Here is a 15,842-nt window from a genome sequence, read left to right as displayed (position 1 = left end):
TCTTTCTCCATCCTCACAAAGAAGCCTGGGCATGCTCAACACACAGCATATGCTTAACACCTTAGTAAGGATGTCACCCACGATGTGCTTTTTTTAAACCAGGAATTTCAAACACAAGACTGCAGAAAAAAAGAATTATAACATTTGCTAATTTGAATTAACTATTAAGCGTCCACTATGTAAGAGGTACTTTTCCAGGTTCTAGGCCACAGATAGGGTCTCTTTTATGGGGCTCACATTCTGGGGGCAGAGGAGGGTAACCAAACTGACAAGACAGGTTGAGAATAACAAAAACAACTGCACAGTAAATAAAAGAGGGAAACCCAGCAGAGCGTGGGGTGGCTCTTTAGCCTGGGTGATCAAGGCCCAGCTCACCAAGGAGACCAGATGTGGACCAAGACCCGAATGCAAGAGCAAGGTCAGCGTGTTCTAGGCAAAGGGAACAGCAGATACAGAAGCCCTAAGGACTAAAGCACGTATAGAACAATCCTTAAACACTCAGTATTTTGCCTCTAACTCAGCAGAGATCATAGAAGAGTGCCCTGTAGAAGGAAGAGAATCCGGGAACCTGAGAGAGGGGAGCTGGGCTTCAGGTCTTAGAGGAAAGATGCAAACAGGACCAACATCTTATGAGCACCAGCTATGTGCTAGGCACTCTATGTTCATCAACTCTCATCCTTCCAACCACCCACAGGGTTAATATCCCCAATTAAAGAATAAAGACACGAGGCCTGGATTAGTTAAGGACCTGGACCAAGTTCACACAACTGCTCAAGGGAGCCAGGATATTCAGCCACAGAGTGCAAGCTCACCAGGGAGCCCCAGTCGCGCAAGATGTGAGCACCCACCCCACTGCTTAGAGGTCAAGGAACAGGTTCTTCAGCCTCTTGCCCAGCTGAGCAGACTGTCCCACGGAAGCAAGGGGGCTGCCACGTCCCCGGACCCTCTGCTCACTTTTTTCTCCGGGCCCATCCTAAAAGGACAGGAATCAGGCTTGCCACCTAAACTAGCTAAGAAGGAGCAAGGTGGAGTGATCGCAGATGCCTTCCAGCCTCTCCACCCTGACTCAAGTCCTCCTTGGTTCCTGGTCCCCTCACTCGGACTTTCTGTTCAGCTCACTCTCTCTGCCTCTTGCCTCCAAGGCTAACTGCCAGTCTACAACTATCTTACTGATTCAGCGCACACATCTTCAGGGGAGCCCTTTAGGTGTTGTGCTTCCAGCTCCCACACACTGGACCACGAGCACGACACACTCTCAGGCCACCGACTGACCTGCCACAAAAGGGGAGTCTGAGCCACTCCAAGAATGAGTTGAGGGTCACCTCAGAGACAGAGAGGATGGGCTAGCAAGCTCTCCCTGCAGCTTTCACAGTCATCATTCCACGTACAAAACGCAGGTCGGGGGTTATTTTCTGAGGTCACCCACTGAAGCGGGGGGCATTAATGGGTTTTTACTAGTCATTATTCTTGGTAAAAATTTAGTAAATATTGACATCACTGTCCACAATTAGTGGACAGCCTATGCCCCCTTGGGGTGCAGGGAGGACACATTTTATGGACTATACACTTCAGCACAGTTGGGAATCATATTATTTCTCATCCAAATTGGTATACTTTTTAGAATGAAAAGGGACACTAATAATAATAATTATAATATGATAAAGGGTGTAAATCAGGATTGTCCTGAGAAAACCAAGAGTTAGGGCCACTGGTACAGTGAAAAGGATGATTTAAAAAACTGACTGACAACAGCTCTATGACCTCAGTTAATCAAAAGTTTTACCATTAATCTGATTTCATAGCAAATCAAATTATGATTTTTTTCATCCTTTGAGGGAATGGGGTGGGAGGGGGGCAGCTACACCAAATCATTACCTTCAATTTTTTTTTTTAAAGAAAGTACAACACACAGAAACATGGCCTGTTAGGAAACCAGGAAATAAAAAATAAACACTTTTCTATACACTGTAACCAAATACTAAAGCCATCAGGATTCAGAGCCTTCAGAAATCAAGATTTGGCCTGAACATCAACACTGGATTGCTAAACCTAGGGAAATAATATCAACAGCTGTGGCATGAGATGCTATCGGAGGTACACTTCTCAAAGGATTTAAGGACAGGAAAGACAATCTCCACACAATGTAGTTTTAAAAGTACCCCATTTCCCTGAAGCCTTTCCTGAGCCACACCCACTCCTCACCCAAACATATTTCTGAATGTAACTCCTCCTCCTCAGCCTTTCAAGGCCCTTTGCATGTGACTGTCAACATTTGAAATTTGTAACCAGACATCTCAGTCCTCCTCCCCCATTTATTACTTGAGTTACTTTGGGCATGAGATTTAACCTCCCTGCACCTGTAAAATGGAGGCAAAGAAGGTGACCGCGCGTGGCAAAACGTTTACAGATGTCAACTGTGGTCATAGCTGCATTTCACCCTGAATTATGGTTACTTGAATAATGGGGTGGAAAACTGTTAATGAACGTCTCCACAGATCCACGGGTGGTCTGGCTGGCTATGAACAAGATGAAAGGGGGTGGGAGGGGGGTTCCTGTTACTTCAGAAAAGTACCTCCCTCACTTAGGGAAGGGAGCTGAGAGAGGAAGACTGGGGGAGAGGAGGGGCAAGGCCCTCCTCCCTCCACACCCCTCGCCCTAAATCATTAAAGACTCCCAAACCCTCACTGCATGTGGATTATTGTGGAAACCAGTCTATGGGGCTGGTTTTGTGAGCTCGGGAGGGAAGTGGGGAAAAAAATAACAGAGACAGTTCAAGAGAATCCACGCAGAACACAGGCAGAGAGACGCCAGGGGAAGTGAGCACAGAGCTGGTAGGAAGTCTGGACCTGGACTTCGGGCCCAGCTCCCCAGCTGCCCACCAGCCTCAGGAGCTGAGCTGAGGCCAAGCTGCCTTTGTGGACCACCCAGTTCCACATGGGTCACAACCTGGAAAGAGATTAGAGCCTTTCTACTAGTGTTTACATTCTCCACCACATTTGGGAGATCCCTGAACATGAAGGGCGCTGTTTAAATATTCACACTCATCTCTTCCTTCCTTGAAAGTCTTGCCAGGAAATCAGTCTAAAAATATGACGGGGAGGAAACAGCATAATATTTAAGAGCCTGGGCTTTGAACCAGGCACAGCTGGGTTTAACCCCAGCTCCATCACCTTCTACAAGTGTGGTCCTGGGTGAGTTACTTAAAACTGTCAGTTGCTTCACCTGCCACCAACTTCTCAAAGTAAAGCTTCCTGAGAGAATTACCCTGAGGTGACGAGACCCGAAATGGGTAAGACTTCCTTGAGGGAGGCAGGAGCAGGGGTCCTCAAGGTCAGTTAAAATTTCCTAGTTAACATTCGATCTCATCAACAAAATCCTCACCCAGCTTACAGACAACCCTTTCCACAGCCTAGTGCATTCTGTAGCAGCTGCTACAAGGCTCACTTTGTTCTGCCCTCTGTAAAAACACCAATTCCCAGAAATCAGAGGCAATTAATTCCCTTTTCTGTGTTTGTGAGCCGGCTGCTCTGTGGGATTCCTTCCTGCTGCACCTCATCCTTCCTGGAAGGGATTCTGAGAAAATGTGTCTCCTCGTTACAGGAAAGGATCTCTCTCGAAAAACTGTGCAGATGAGGCAGCTTTGTGGAATTTCCCTTCCAGAGACTTCAACTTGCTGTCTGTATGCTCCTAGCAGAGACAACTAAAATCCACTTTAAAAAGAGAGAGATCTTATTTTGGCTTACTCCAAGAAACTAATTTTCTCTTTAAAATATTTGTTTTAAGGAAAAACAAGGACTATGTTATATTCTAAAGAAGGAAAGAGGATTTTGAGTTTTCCATCTCTTTTTTCAGCTATTCATATTGAATACACTCAGGACCTGCATGGGGTTTTCCCAAACACTAAAGACTTCGGTAAATTTCCATGTAGAAGAAAAAGAGAAAGTTATTCGTAGACTGAAAGAACAGAAGAGCTTACATGGGATGTCCTCACACTAAAGACAGATCCCACCTGGTGCTGGGAAGCAACACTAACAACAATGAGAAGTCTAATCTGAAGAGCAATAAACATATTTGGAATACCCAGTGTACTTGGTTAAGGCATATCAGCCCATAAAGCAAGTAAAACACTCCGGAAGGCTTTATGGGAGATGGTTCCATGCCTGAAAGGTTTCAGGGAGTTTACCTGAATTCAACTCAGGAAATATGAGACAGAGAGTAAAAGACAGAAAAGAGAAAGAGGGAGGCAGGGAGGGAAGGAGGCAAATATGTACATAATGAGCAGGTCAAGTAGACACTAAGTCTATGAGGTTGGAATCCTTGCCAAAGCCATGGAGGACAAATAACTACAATTCAAAGCAGCTCTGATAAATGACAGTGGCACCAACTCCAACCCAGACTTCCATGGGGTATGTGGGTGATGAAGGATCCAAGACCTATTATTGGAGAAATAGGGAGTGCTGGAGGACCCAGGCTCTGGAACTGAAAAGGCTGCCTGCAGAGCAGTCAGGAGAAGCAGACACAGGAAAATAACCCACGAGTTGGGGAAGGAGGGCCTTGCACAGGCAGCCGCACAGCACAGCAGACTTCCTGGATTTGTTTAAGGGCAGGGGTTCCAAACTGTGAGTTATGACAGGTCCTGAAGTCAGTCTAGTAGGTCCTGATCATGACCAGCATGATTTTTTTAGAAACAGAATAGAAAATATAAATGCATTACAAGTATTACTGCTTCACAGAAGAGCATTTATTGCTGTTTTTCATTAAAATATGTGTGTGCATGAAAATATATGTATCTTGTGTTCATGGTGTAAAATTTGAGGAACATGCTAGAAGTTTAAAAACTGACCTCAAACATGAGCATGCATCAGAATAACCTGAAGGATGTTAACACATGTTTTAATAAACACAGACTGCTGGGTGCATCACCAGGGTTTCTGATTCAGCAGGTCAGGGTAGGGCCTAAGAATCTGCTTTTCTAACAAGTTCCCAGGTGAGGCTGACACTGCTGATCCTGGAACCACTGTGAGAGCCACTGCTCTAGAGCTGTGGTAGCTGCTAGTATCAGCCGCCACGGTGAAGATGGGCTGTGGGGGGTTAGATTCTGAAGAGGATCCCCAGTTTCCTTCTTCTTGAGCACAATGCCTTCTTCACAGCTTGAACCAGAGCTATGTCCTAACAGGTCCCTACAGCAGCCCCCCAAAAAAGGTCCCCTCATCCCCCAGGGAACAGAGGCATCCCCGCAGGCTCTACCTTCAGAGAGCCTGCCCACTGTTCCTGTTTGCCCTTCCCTTCTGCCACCTCTCACTGCATCTACAGCAGCCTCCTAACTCCCTGCCTCCACTCCTGCCCTCCTCTAACTTTCCAGCCAGGAGGATCTTAATTCTGAAGGGTGTTTCATGTGGACAGGCAGCAGAGAGTAGAAACTGAAAGTGCCAAGGCTGGATCCAGACTGCCTGGACCCTGGCTTCGCCACTTCTTAGCTCTGTGATCCTGGGCAAGTTGCTTAACCTCTCTGTGCCTTGATTCCTTTATCTTTAGACTGGGATAATAAAGTACCAACCTCAGAAGGTTTGTTGGGAGGATTAAATGAGTTAATAAGTGTAAAGCACATGGTAGGGGCTGTATATGTGTTTGTTGTTGATGATTCATCATTGTTGAGCTTCTGTCCCAGGTTGCTTTTGGCCCAGGGTCAGCGGCCCACATCTCCTCCCAGCCCCTGCTCCTCACACCCCAACCGTGGGCCCCTGATCACATGGGAAGAGGAGGCTAGCCATCAGTGTGTCTGGCTTTGACCAGATTGTTTCAAAGATTTTTACCACTGTAGGGACCTATACACTAGAGTAGGGCCGTCTAGAGCTTTCTGCAGTGACAGAAATGTTCTACATGTGAGGATGGGTGGGGGCAAATTAGCAATTTCTTTTATTACTGTAATTGGTGTGCCCTAAGCAACAAGTAGAGTGGACGGTGCAGTCACAATCAGTTGGGGTGGCAAAGCTTTCTTATTTGTTCACTCAAGCATATTCACTGAGCCGCTGTGTGCCAGGACTGTGTCAGACACTGGGGAGTCATACAGTGATGAAGACACAGACAGGGTGACCACAGACCAGCTGCATAATCGGCACACACACACACACACACACACACACACACACACACACACACACACACACACACACACACACACACACACACACACACACACACACACACACACACACACACACACACACACACACACACACACACACACACACCCCCGCCATGCCTGACACAGGAGAGACTCAGAAGCGTTTATGGTCTGTCTCCCACTAGAATGTAAGCCCCTAAGGGCAAGGGCTCAGCTCACAGGCAACTCTATCCCTAGCACCTGGGACCCAGGGAAGTAACATTACATTGTGGCTAAGAGCAAGGACTACCTGGGTTAGAATCTAGGCTCTGCGTTCACAAGCTGTGTGAACATGGGATAATAACAGAACCTATCCACAGGTTTGTTTTTAGGATTAAATAAGCTAATATTTGTAAGGCACTTAGAATAGGTCCCCGCATACACTAAGCACTATGTAATTTTTTTTTTTTTTTCTATCAGCAGCCAACATATAGGAAGTGCACATTCTTTGAATAAAGGACTTCAAGGGTCTGGGGGAGGATTTCAGCAGCTGAGCAGAGAGGTGGGCACTGTGGACAAAAACAGCATGGGCTAAGGGAGCTGAGAGCACATGTGAGGGGTGATCAGAGAGAAGCCATCGTCCACTGACCGCCCAGGAACAACGGATAACTGGGAAGGTAGGAAAGCTAAGCTGGAACCATGCTGAGGAGAGCAAATGCCAAAGCAGCAGCCCTCAAGGGCTTCTGAGTAGAAAGCAGCACATGCAACATGGTGCTTTAGAAAGAAATCTGCAGTATACAGATTGGGTGCAGTGAGGCTTCACTGATAACCTCCAGTCAGGAGCTGGCAACTGGCTGACTTCCCTTTGTCACTGACCAGTATCCCCCATGTTCACAGATAACTCTGAGGCTGCAAGTTTAGGTCACCAGGCACAGTGCAGCTATTAATAATAAGAGGGAACTTGCTAGGAGAAGCCAGTCAGCCATGCTGCTCTGCTGTGACACTACTTCTAGAAGACTCCTTGGGGACATGGCAATACCACCTTATGATTTTCAAGGTACTTCCACAGAGAGTTGCCAAATTCTGGGTGTAAATTAAATTTCCCTTTGTTTCTTTTTTGATAGATATTAATTTCTGTGGGGCAGTAGTTATCAACAGTTTTAACAGGTCACTTCTCCATTATCAGAGATGGGTACTGCACATAGCACTACTTCCACATTGGCTCCCTGATGACTCCTCATTTGATGGGAGATGGGGAGGGGGTTGGAAATAGGTCTAGAAAACCTCATTATTTTTAAATATAATTTTTGGAACATGCTGGGAGATTTAATATTCCCAACTCGCAGAAGAGGAAACAGAAGCCCAGAATGGTTATGTATATTAACCAAGGGCACACAGCTAACAAGTGCAAGATGGTGGACCAGAGCACGCTTTCCATAATACCCAAAGTTTCACTTGCTCCTCTCTGAGGTACAAGTGTCAGCAATTCCAAGTTAGAGAAACTCAGGTTAAGACTAAAGTAATAATTTACATCACTCACTAAGCTATTAAGTCCAAGAGCTCAGCCAGGTACTAAGAGATAAAGTTGGGTAAGACACTGGTTTCTGCCCTCAGAGTTAACAAGCAAATAACCAAATAAAAAGGCGTAAATAAGTAAAGATTTAAATAAGACCTGACATTTAAGGCAATAACTAAAGACACAATAAAAGGGTGAATTTAACAATATTCCTGATTATCTCCATTTACTGAGGGCTTAATATTAGATAGCAACTTACATATACTATATCAGTTAGTATCTATTAAGAATGTATAATCAGCTCTATATTACAGCTGAACAAACTGGCACTGTTAAATGAGCTCTAGGAATTCCTGTAAATGCCACATTGGAATTCTGTGACACTGAGACCGATATTCAGGCTTCATCTACAGTTGCAGGCCACTGAAAAATCTCCCTTCTACTATGTAAAACAGCACATACCTTTTGCCTGGTCTTTAGAGAGAACAGTGTTTGCTGCCTAATTGGTGAAGAATCACTTCAAAAAAAAAAGCATTAAAAGAAATGGTCAATTGGGTTTATCACATAATCTCAGTCTTATCTTGACTGATAAGACACACCAATAAAGATTTGCAAATAAAAGCAATTTATTAGTAGAGCAATTTTATACCCACAAGCTTTTAGTTTACGGGTGTGAGATTTCCACTCAATTACCCCTCCTTATCTCAAAGGATCCAAGAATCCTTGTCTGACCGGGACAAGACACAGGGTGAAGAAATACACTGACCCGGAGGCCACAGCCCAAGCTCATTCTCTGAAATCTGTCAGAACTGACACAATTCCTAGCTCCATCAAGTACAACCTGGGTTAACTCAGACACTACCTGGTTTCTCTAGCCTCAGTTTTCTTACCTGTGAAATGAGAACAATGCCACCCTTGAGGTTACTCTAAAGATGAAAGGACCCAGTACCTCTAAGATCTCCAGCAGAAAGAGTCCCCTTCCCCGTCCCCAGTGCAGCCACTTGTTGAGCACCCACAAGGAAGAAAAAAAAATAGTATGATAATACCTGCATCATAAGATTGAGGACTAAATGAGATACTACATGTAAAACACTGATCAAAATTCTGAGCCCAAAGGAAGCAGTCAATAAGTGTGAGCTTATTGAGGGGATGGATGGAGCCCTGAGTCTGCATTTTTTTAACAGGCAAACCAGGAAAACACTGCTGAAATAGATACACATGACCCTCAACATCTAAGGAAATGTCATGCTTGCTCTCTGCGGACTTCCGTTTTCAGTTATCTCTATGTATGTACATATACAAAGATATCTTACAATTATCAATCTTTAAATGGGTCTAAACTTATCTTCCTACCTCCCTGAAGGCAAGACTTTATCTTTCCTCCCACAAACCTTCTGGCATTCTCTACATATCATAAGAAGTCAATAAATTCTAATTATTAAGAGCCATACAAGGTTGGAACCCCATGGCCAGCCATTCCCTGGTCATATCAACCTCGCCCTCTGAGTCCTGGGTGCATTGCATTAACTATTATCTCCAACCAACAATCCTGAAAAGAGGATACCAATCTCCCAATTTTAAGAAGACTGAGGCTCAGAGAGGTTCCCTTGCATACAGCCACACAGAATTTGTAGGGTCAAGGCCAGAACCTGAATCCACTCAATTCCCAAGTCCAGATCTTCCCACTGCACCACTGTCATCCACCATTACACTATCCATCATCACGAAATAGCAGAAGAAAATATTTGCAGGGGCTTGGCACTCACACAAAAAGGAAAGCTCACGGAAGCATCGTCATGGTTAGAGGTGAGGATTCCTTGCCTTCGTCAAAAAGGAACAGGCAATAAGAGTCTCCCCGAGTGTCTCTTTGTTGCTCAGATGTGTCCCTCTCTCTCTCTCTCTACCTAAGCCACCTCAGCAGGTATCTTGCTGCCCTTCCCCCTACATGGGACCTGACTCCCAGGGGTGTAAATCTCCCTGGCAACGTGGGAAATGACTCCCGAGGATGAATCTGGACCCGGCATCGTGGGATTGAGAACATCTTATTGACCAAAAAGGGAATGCGAAATGAAACAAAATAAAGCTTCAGTGGCTGAGAAATTTCAAATGGAGTTGAGAGGTCACTCTGGTGGACACTCTTACGCACTATATAGATAGTACTTTTTAGGTTTTAATGTACTGGAATAGCTAGAAGTAAATACCTGAAACTACCAAACTCCAAACCAGTAGCCTTGACTCTTGAAGACAACTGTATAACAATGTAGCTTACAAGGGGTGACAGTGTGATTGTGAAAACCCTGCGGATTGCACTCCCTTCATCCAGTGTATGGATGGATGCGTAGAAGAACGGGGAAAAAGACTGAATGAAAAATAGGGTGGGATAGGGGGAATGATTTGGGTGTTCTTTTTTACTTTTATTTCTTATTCTTATTCTGATTCTTTCAGTGTAAGGAAAGGGGTCAAAAATAGATTGGGGTGATGAAGGCATAACATATGATGTTACTGTGAATAGGTGATTGTACACCATAGACGACTGTATGGTATGTGAATATATCTCAATAAAATTGAATTTAATTAAAAGGAAAAAAAAAAAAAAAAAGGAACAGACAAGACTTAAGATGAGGCTCTACTGCATACTGTGCCTTGCGGGTCCATACCGGTGACAGCAGAGCTGTTGTAGGCTGGGAGACACCCCTCAAGGAGGGAGAGGCATCAACAAAATGGGGTGTCACCTGGGGGACTCAGAAAGACAAACGATCCACTTGACACATTTGAATGGACATACTAATTAACACCTCTCAAGAGAGGGGTAAAATAATAAGTTACAGGAGATAAACATATAAAATTTATTACAGTTTATTTTGCTATAGTGAATGAGTAATGAATTTTAGTACACCTTTGGGGTGTTCTATGTCTTGTTTTGGGCTGTAGTTACTGTATAAATTGTCAAAACCCATCAAAAGGAGTGCTTAAGAAAGGGCAACTGGCTCAGGCCAGAGACGGAGTCCTGGAAAGCTAACCCAGCCTCCATTAACTACGTATGGATTTCCAACTGTTAATGAAAAATAATAACAGGGAGATTCTTATAGGATGTTCTGAAAATGGTGCAAGAGTAAATAATTTAGAATATTTTCTATGCATTCACTGTCAATATTTATTGACAGTGGATGGAAGGCAACCAGCCTCCCTCTCCGAACCATCACTGCACTCAACCCATCTGTTTCCCACTCATGTCATCAGCTTTCTCTGAGACATGTCTCCTGGGAGTCTTATCTTGACACCAGTGGCGGTTTCCAAAACAGCACACACCTCGCAAGCCGATAGTTCATCGACTGAGACGTGGCCAGCATCATGGGAGCAAGGATTTAACCAGACTCTCGTGGTTTGAGCATATCTGACCCAAGGATCCTCCTCAATGCCCTTCTCTGGGGAAAGGTCCAGCACTGCTAAAGGACAACATGTGGGCAAAGAGATTCAAAGCAGCCCTAAGCACTAGCCAGCAGGGGAGCGAGGGCATCGCCAGGCCGCCCACTGCTTCTCAGGGGATTTGGCCATCCAAGGCCCAGCTGGACACGTTCATAATCTAGGCCACTTCTTTCCCCGATTGATTATGGGGAAGAAAAGGAATTGTTCAATATATGATGGGAAAATGGGCCGTTTTGGAAAAAAAAAAAAAAAAAGGCTGTCATATCAAATATCAAAAGAAATTCTACCTGCCTTTATTGTTAAAAATGAAACAATAAAATAGCTGAAATAAAATGCACAGGAAGATGTAGCTGATCCCAGGATTTAAAAAGATATATTAAGAACAAAAGCAATAGGAGAAACTAAAAAGGAAAGATCAATATAATTAATGAAAAATAAATTTAAAACTTCTGAAAAAAATTAAGACAAATAAAAAACTGGAAAAATAATGTAAGTTATTTCAAAAAAAATTCTCATAGAAAAAAATGCAGAAATTTTTAATAGATGATTCAAATACATAGCTCATAAATATTAAAAAGTTCAATCCCACTAATAACCAAATAAATTCAAGTTTGGTACCATTTTTAATCTACCAACTTAAAAAAAAATTTAATCCAGTACCCAAAGTCAACAATGAAATTAGCACACAGACCGCTGTTAAGGACAAACCAGTCTAATACTGTTGGAAAGCAACTGCACTTTTACCCACTTATTCCACTTCTGGGAATGTAGAATTAGGAAAGATGCACCAAAATATATGAGCATGGAAATGCATTACATCATTATTAGAAAGAAACCGTGTTTAACAATAGTGAAAGACTGCACAAACTGTTAGCATAAAATATCATGCTTTGCAATTTCCTGAATACCACAAATAAATGTTAACTGTAGAAAATCAAATAAAAAAGGAATCAGGATTCAAAACAATTTACAGTTTTGTAGAAAAGGGGTGAATGTGTGCATGTATATGTATGCATAAAGAAGTTCAGGGGGGAAAAGACTGAAAAGAAACAACCAAAATATCAGTAGATATATTTGGCTAATAGAAATAAATCATCTATATCCCTTCCCTCTTTTCCTATAGTTTTAATTTTCTTATAGCTATAGAAAAAATTTTTTCAAAAATCTACAACCATTACCAATAATCATAATATATGACTCCTTAGACCCCAAGTCCAAACTGTGCTATGAAAACACCAAAATCCCAGTAACATCATTTGTATGAAAGTCAGTAAGCTGTTTATTGGCATCATTTGGGTAGGCACCTACTGGTTGACAAATTCAGAAAGACGGAATTTGAGAAGAAAAGCAAAAACTCAAAGAGAAGAGGAATAGTAGATTTTCTCTACAAGGTATGCCTTGTTACCTGGCAGCCACCTCCTGGCTGGGCTCATTCCAGCTTTCCTGCTTGCAGCCAAGAGGGATACACAAAAAATCACTTAAGTGCCAGAGACTTTAAATTTTCTTGAAAGGCAGAAAGTTAAGTATAGGATAGCCATCACTGTACACAAATGTCTTAATAATGTCCTATCCCTCTTTTAAAGGTATAAAATGCAATCACAGTGGCAAGAGGAGGAGATGCTTAAAGCAGCCAGTCGTTCTCAATCACATTGATTCTGATTCCATCCAAATCACTTTGAGCATTTGTTTAACCTGTACCCCCAGGGTTTCTAATTTTACTCTATCAGTTTGGAGTGGGTCCCAGAGAATTTGCATTTCTGACAAGCTCCCAGGTGACGCTGAGACAGACGGTCTGAGTACCATACCTTGAGAACAGCTGCGTTAAAGCATGGTACTAGACGTTTCATATTCATCATCACCAACAGGAAGAACTTCAAGAATTTCCCTTGAGAAACTACAGCATCAGTGAGCAAGAGTGTATTTGAAATAGCCTTCTCCGGGCATTTAAGAACAGGTACCGCAAAAGAAACAGCGCAGGCTCTGGAGCCAGACCTCCTGAGTTTGAATCCTGCTCTGCCACTTACTAGCTGTCAGATCCTAAGCAACTTAAAACTCTCTGGGCTTCAGGGTCTTCATATATAAAATAGAGATAATAGCACCTTACTCTTCAGCTGGGAACCTACCCTAGTCATTACCTTTCACTGTCCTTATTGCTTCAGTTCTGCCCTGCAGCTACATTTTGAAAATCCACAAGTGTTTCAAGAGTTCATGGCCCTGCCTGAATTTAATGAGACTCTCTGCCTACCTTCAAGTTATTATTTATGGGAACCACACCCATAGTCCTTCCTCCTCTACTCCCCTGCCTCAAAAGAAGGGCCACCAAAGGGCCAAGAGTTGTGAATAAACCACAATTAAAACAATAGTGGGCGCACTCAACCCCTTGGGATCCTCTAGTCTTTCCCATTTTAAAACAAAGGAAATATTAGTCATCAGAGTATGTGGAAAAGACAAAAGGGCAGAGATAAGAAACAAAAGGTCTAATAATCATCCACCTGCAATTAAAGCCCAAAGGTTCAGGTCCACCTAATTAGTAATCACAACTACCCACTACAAACCTGTAGTTGGGAAGCTTCACTCCTCTGACCCCATTTCTTCACCTGCTTGTTTACTCAGATAGGGCTGGGTTCCTCCCAGCTCAGCCACCCTTCATAGGACTCCTGGCAGGACCGCTAAACCAAGATCACGGATCCTTCTCTGAGGGCTAGAGATCCCGGTAAGACCTGGTTCCACAAGGTTTCAGAGTGGTCCTCAAAAGTGGCAAAAGCAGAAGTTAAATTATTAGCAACAGGGAAAGGGGCTGGTCAAAGACATACTCCAGTCTTGGCTATGGGTGTCCCAGCAAAACGTGAAAGCAGATCTTGCTTCGGATTACTGCTCCTATTCATTACATTTTTTTTAAAGGTGCTGTTTTACCCCCATGAAATTTGCCACGAATAGGTGCCACGGTACACACACAGACACAGAACTACAGTGAGAGACACACACGGTCACCAAGAGACACTCGACACAGCGGGAGCCCGGTGGAGCTGCAAGGCAGCTGTCACATAAGGACCATCAGAAGGGGTGGGGACACTATTGGGAGGTGGCGCTGGCCCAGGGCACTAATTAGGCTTTGGATCAGAGTAGACAAAGGAAGCTGTTCCTAAAATGGTTACTTAAAAAAGATTTTTTTAAATGTGCAATTTTAGTTCAGAACTGAGAATTCCTGAGTGGTGCGCGGGAAGCCAGCTCTGGGTGAGAGCCTGGGGATTCCCGTCCGTTCTCCCCACTTGGAGGCACTGCTACCTTCAGGCAGCCTCGGCTCTCCGCGTCCCTACGTCCTGCGGCTCCTCCTCCCGGGCACTGAAGGCGGACTGGGCTGCGAGGCACCCAGCCGAGAGAGGGAGACCCGCACGTGCCCTGCGCCCTCCCAGGTCCCCGGGCCCCACGTGTCTCCCGCGATCCAGAGCCCCGCAGTCGCAGACTCCTCTCCCGGCCGCGCCGCACGCGAGGGCGCAAGCGGGCGCCACGCGGCGGACAGCGAAGCCGCGAGGGGCGGCCCCACCGGCGGCAGGAAGCCCCGGCGTGGATCCAGGAGCACAGGCGGAAACCGCTCCCGTCGCTCGGACCCCCGGCCCGCCCACCACCAAGAGACACCCAAAGCAGGAGGCAAGAGCCCAGGGAGGGAGCCTCCGCGGCTGGGGATGGCGCAGCGGCGGGAGAAGAGAAACTGATGGCCGGGGCGGGGCGGGGCAGGGCAGGGCATCGCACCCACAGGCACCGGCGGAGTGCGGCGGCGGGGCTGCTCACCAGAAGAACACGCGCGAGCAGAGGTTCGCATTCTGCAGCGGATTGGGTTTCACCTCCGGGTACACCGGCAGCATCTTGCCGGTCGGGAAGGGAGCGGCTGCAGGCCGGGGTCGCGCTGCTCCAACGGCGGTTGTCGCTCCTGCTACTCCGGGAGGCCTCGGGTGGTTTGCTGGAGTACCGAACGCCGCGCCAGTTCGCTGCGTGGGAGTCAAAGAAACACCCACTTCCGGAAGCGGGGCTCCGGCGGCACGCCCCGTCCCCGCCTCCCAGCCGCGCGGCCTCCGGGAGCTGCCTTCAGGACTGCCCGCTCCCTGGGACCCAGGAGCCGCGTGCAATGTCCGAGCGCGGCCGACGGCCACCGGGTGGTGCAGCTGGAAGGGATGGCAGGCTAAAATACAGGCTGAGAGCGCGGCCCTGGGGTCTGCGCGCAGTGGGAGGCGAGGGGGATCCGGGGTGGCTGGATGCGTTGGAGAACCGGTGCAGTCAGCCCGCTTGAGAGAGAGGTCTGGTGGTGCAGAGGCACCCACGTGTTGGGACCTGACCGCAAACTTTACTGAAGTTCAAGATCAGAGCCAGGACACCCACACACAAAGCAGCGAGCGGAGGCGCCGGCTTCTGCCCTCTCCTGCTTCTCAGAAACGCCCCCTAGGCTGCCAGTTTAAGAAGACCAGAAGCAGCTTTAGCAGCCCTCCCCACCCCACCCCCACCAAGACCAAACGAGGGTATTGTGGAAGGTTCTCCAACCTGTGGGCCAAACACATGATCTCGCACAGCCCCAAGATTTAACATATCATCTTTATAGAACTGCAAAGATGGGGAAGATGTCATAAGATCTCTGTCTGTATTTGTTTACTGACCTCAAATAGTTCAATATTATAATCAAAAGACAAAAAATAATGTGTTGGCAAGGAGATGGAAAATTTGGAAACCTCATGCATTGGCAGTAGGAATGTAAAATGGTGCAGCCGATTTGAAAAGCAGTTTGGTAGTTGCTCAAAATGTTAAACA

At 45.6% G+C, this 15,842-nt stretch overlaps 1 protein-coding gene across 4 annotated transcripts in view; it reads right to left on the bottom strand.

Annotated features, from left to right (window-relative positions):
* Positions 1-15,347, bottom strand: part of ABCC4 (ATP binding cassette subfamily C member 4) — a 278,085-nt gene extending 262,738 nt beyond the window's left edge. For 2 of the 4 annotated variants that reach the window (XM_037800386.1, XM_037800387.1), the window contains exon 1: positions 14,835-15,344. In XM_037800386.1, coding sequence (XP_037656314.1) covers positions 14,835-14,908 — 74 coding nt within the window. In that variant the 5' untranslated portion in view covers positions 14,909-15,344. Of the gene's footprint in view, positions 1-12,850; positions 12,888-14,834 lie in introns of those variants that run through there. The other 2 variants (XM_037800391.1, XM_037800388.1) reach the window with 2 other exon arrangements.
* Between the last annotated feature and the right edge of the window lie 495 nt (positions 15,348-15,842).

The sequence above is a fragment of the Choloepus didactylus genome, chromosome 12 (assembly GCF_015220235.1).
Source record: "Choloepus didactylus isolate mChoDid1 chromosome 12, mChoDid1.pri, whole genome shotgun sequence".
NCBI lineage: Eukaryota > Metazoa > Chordata > Mammalia > Pilosa > Megalonychidae > Choloepus > Choloepus didactylus.
This window is presented reverse-complemented; position numbering and strand designations above follow the sequence as displayed.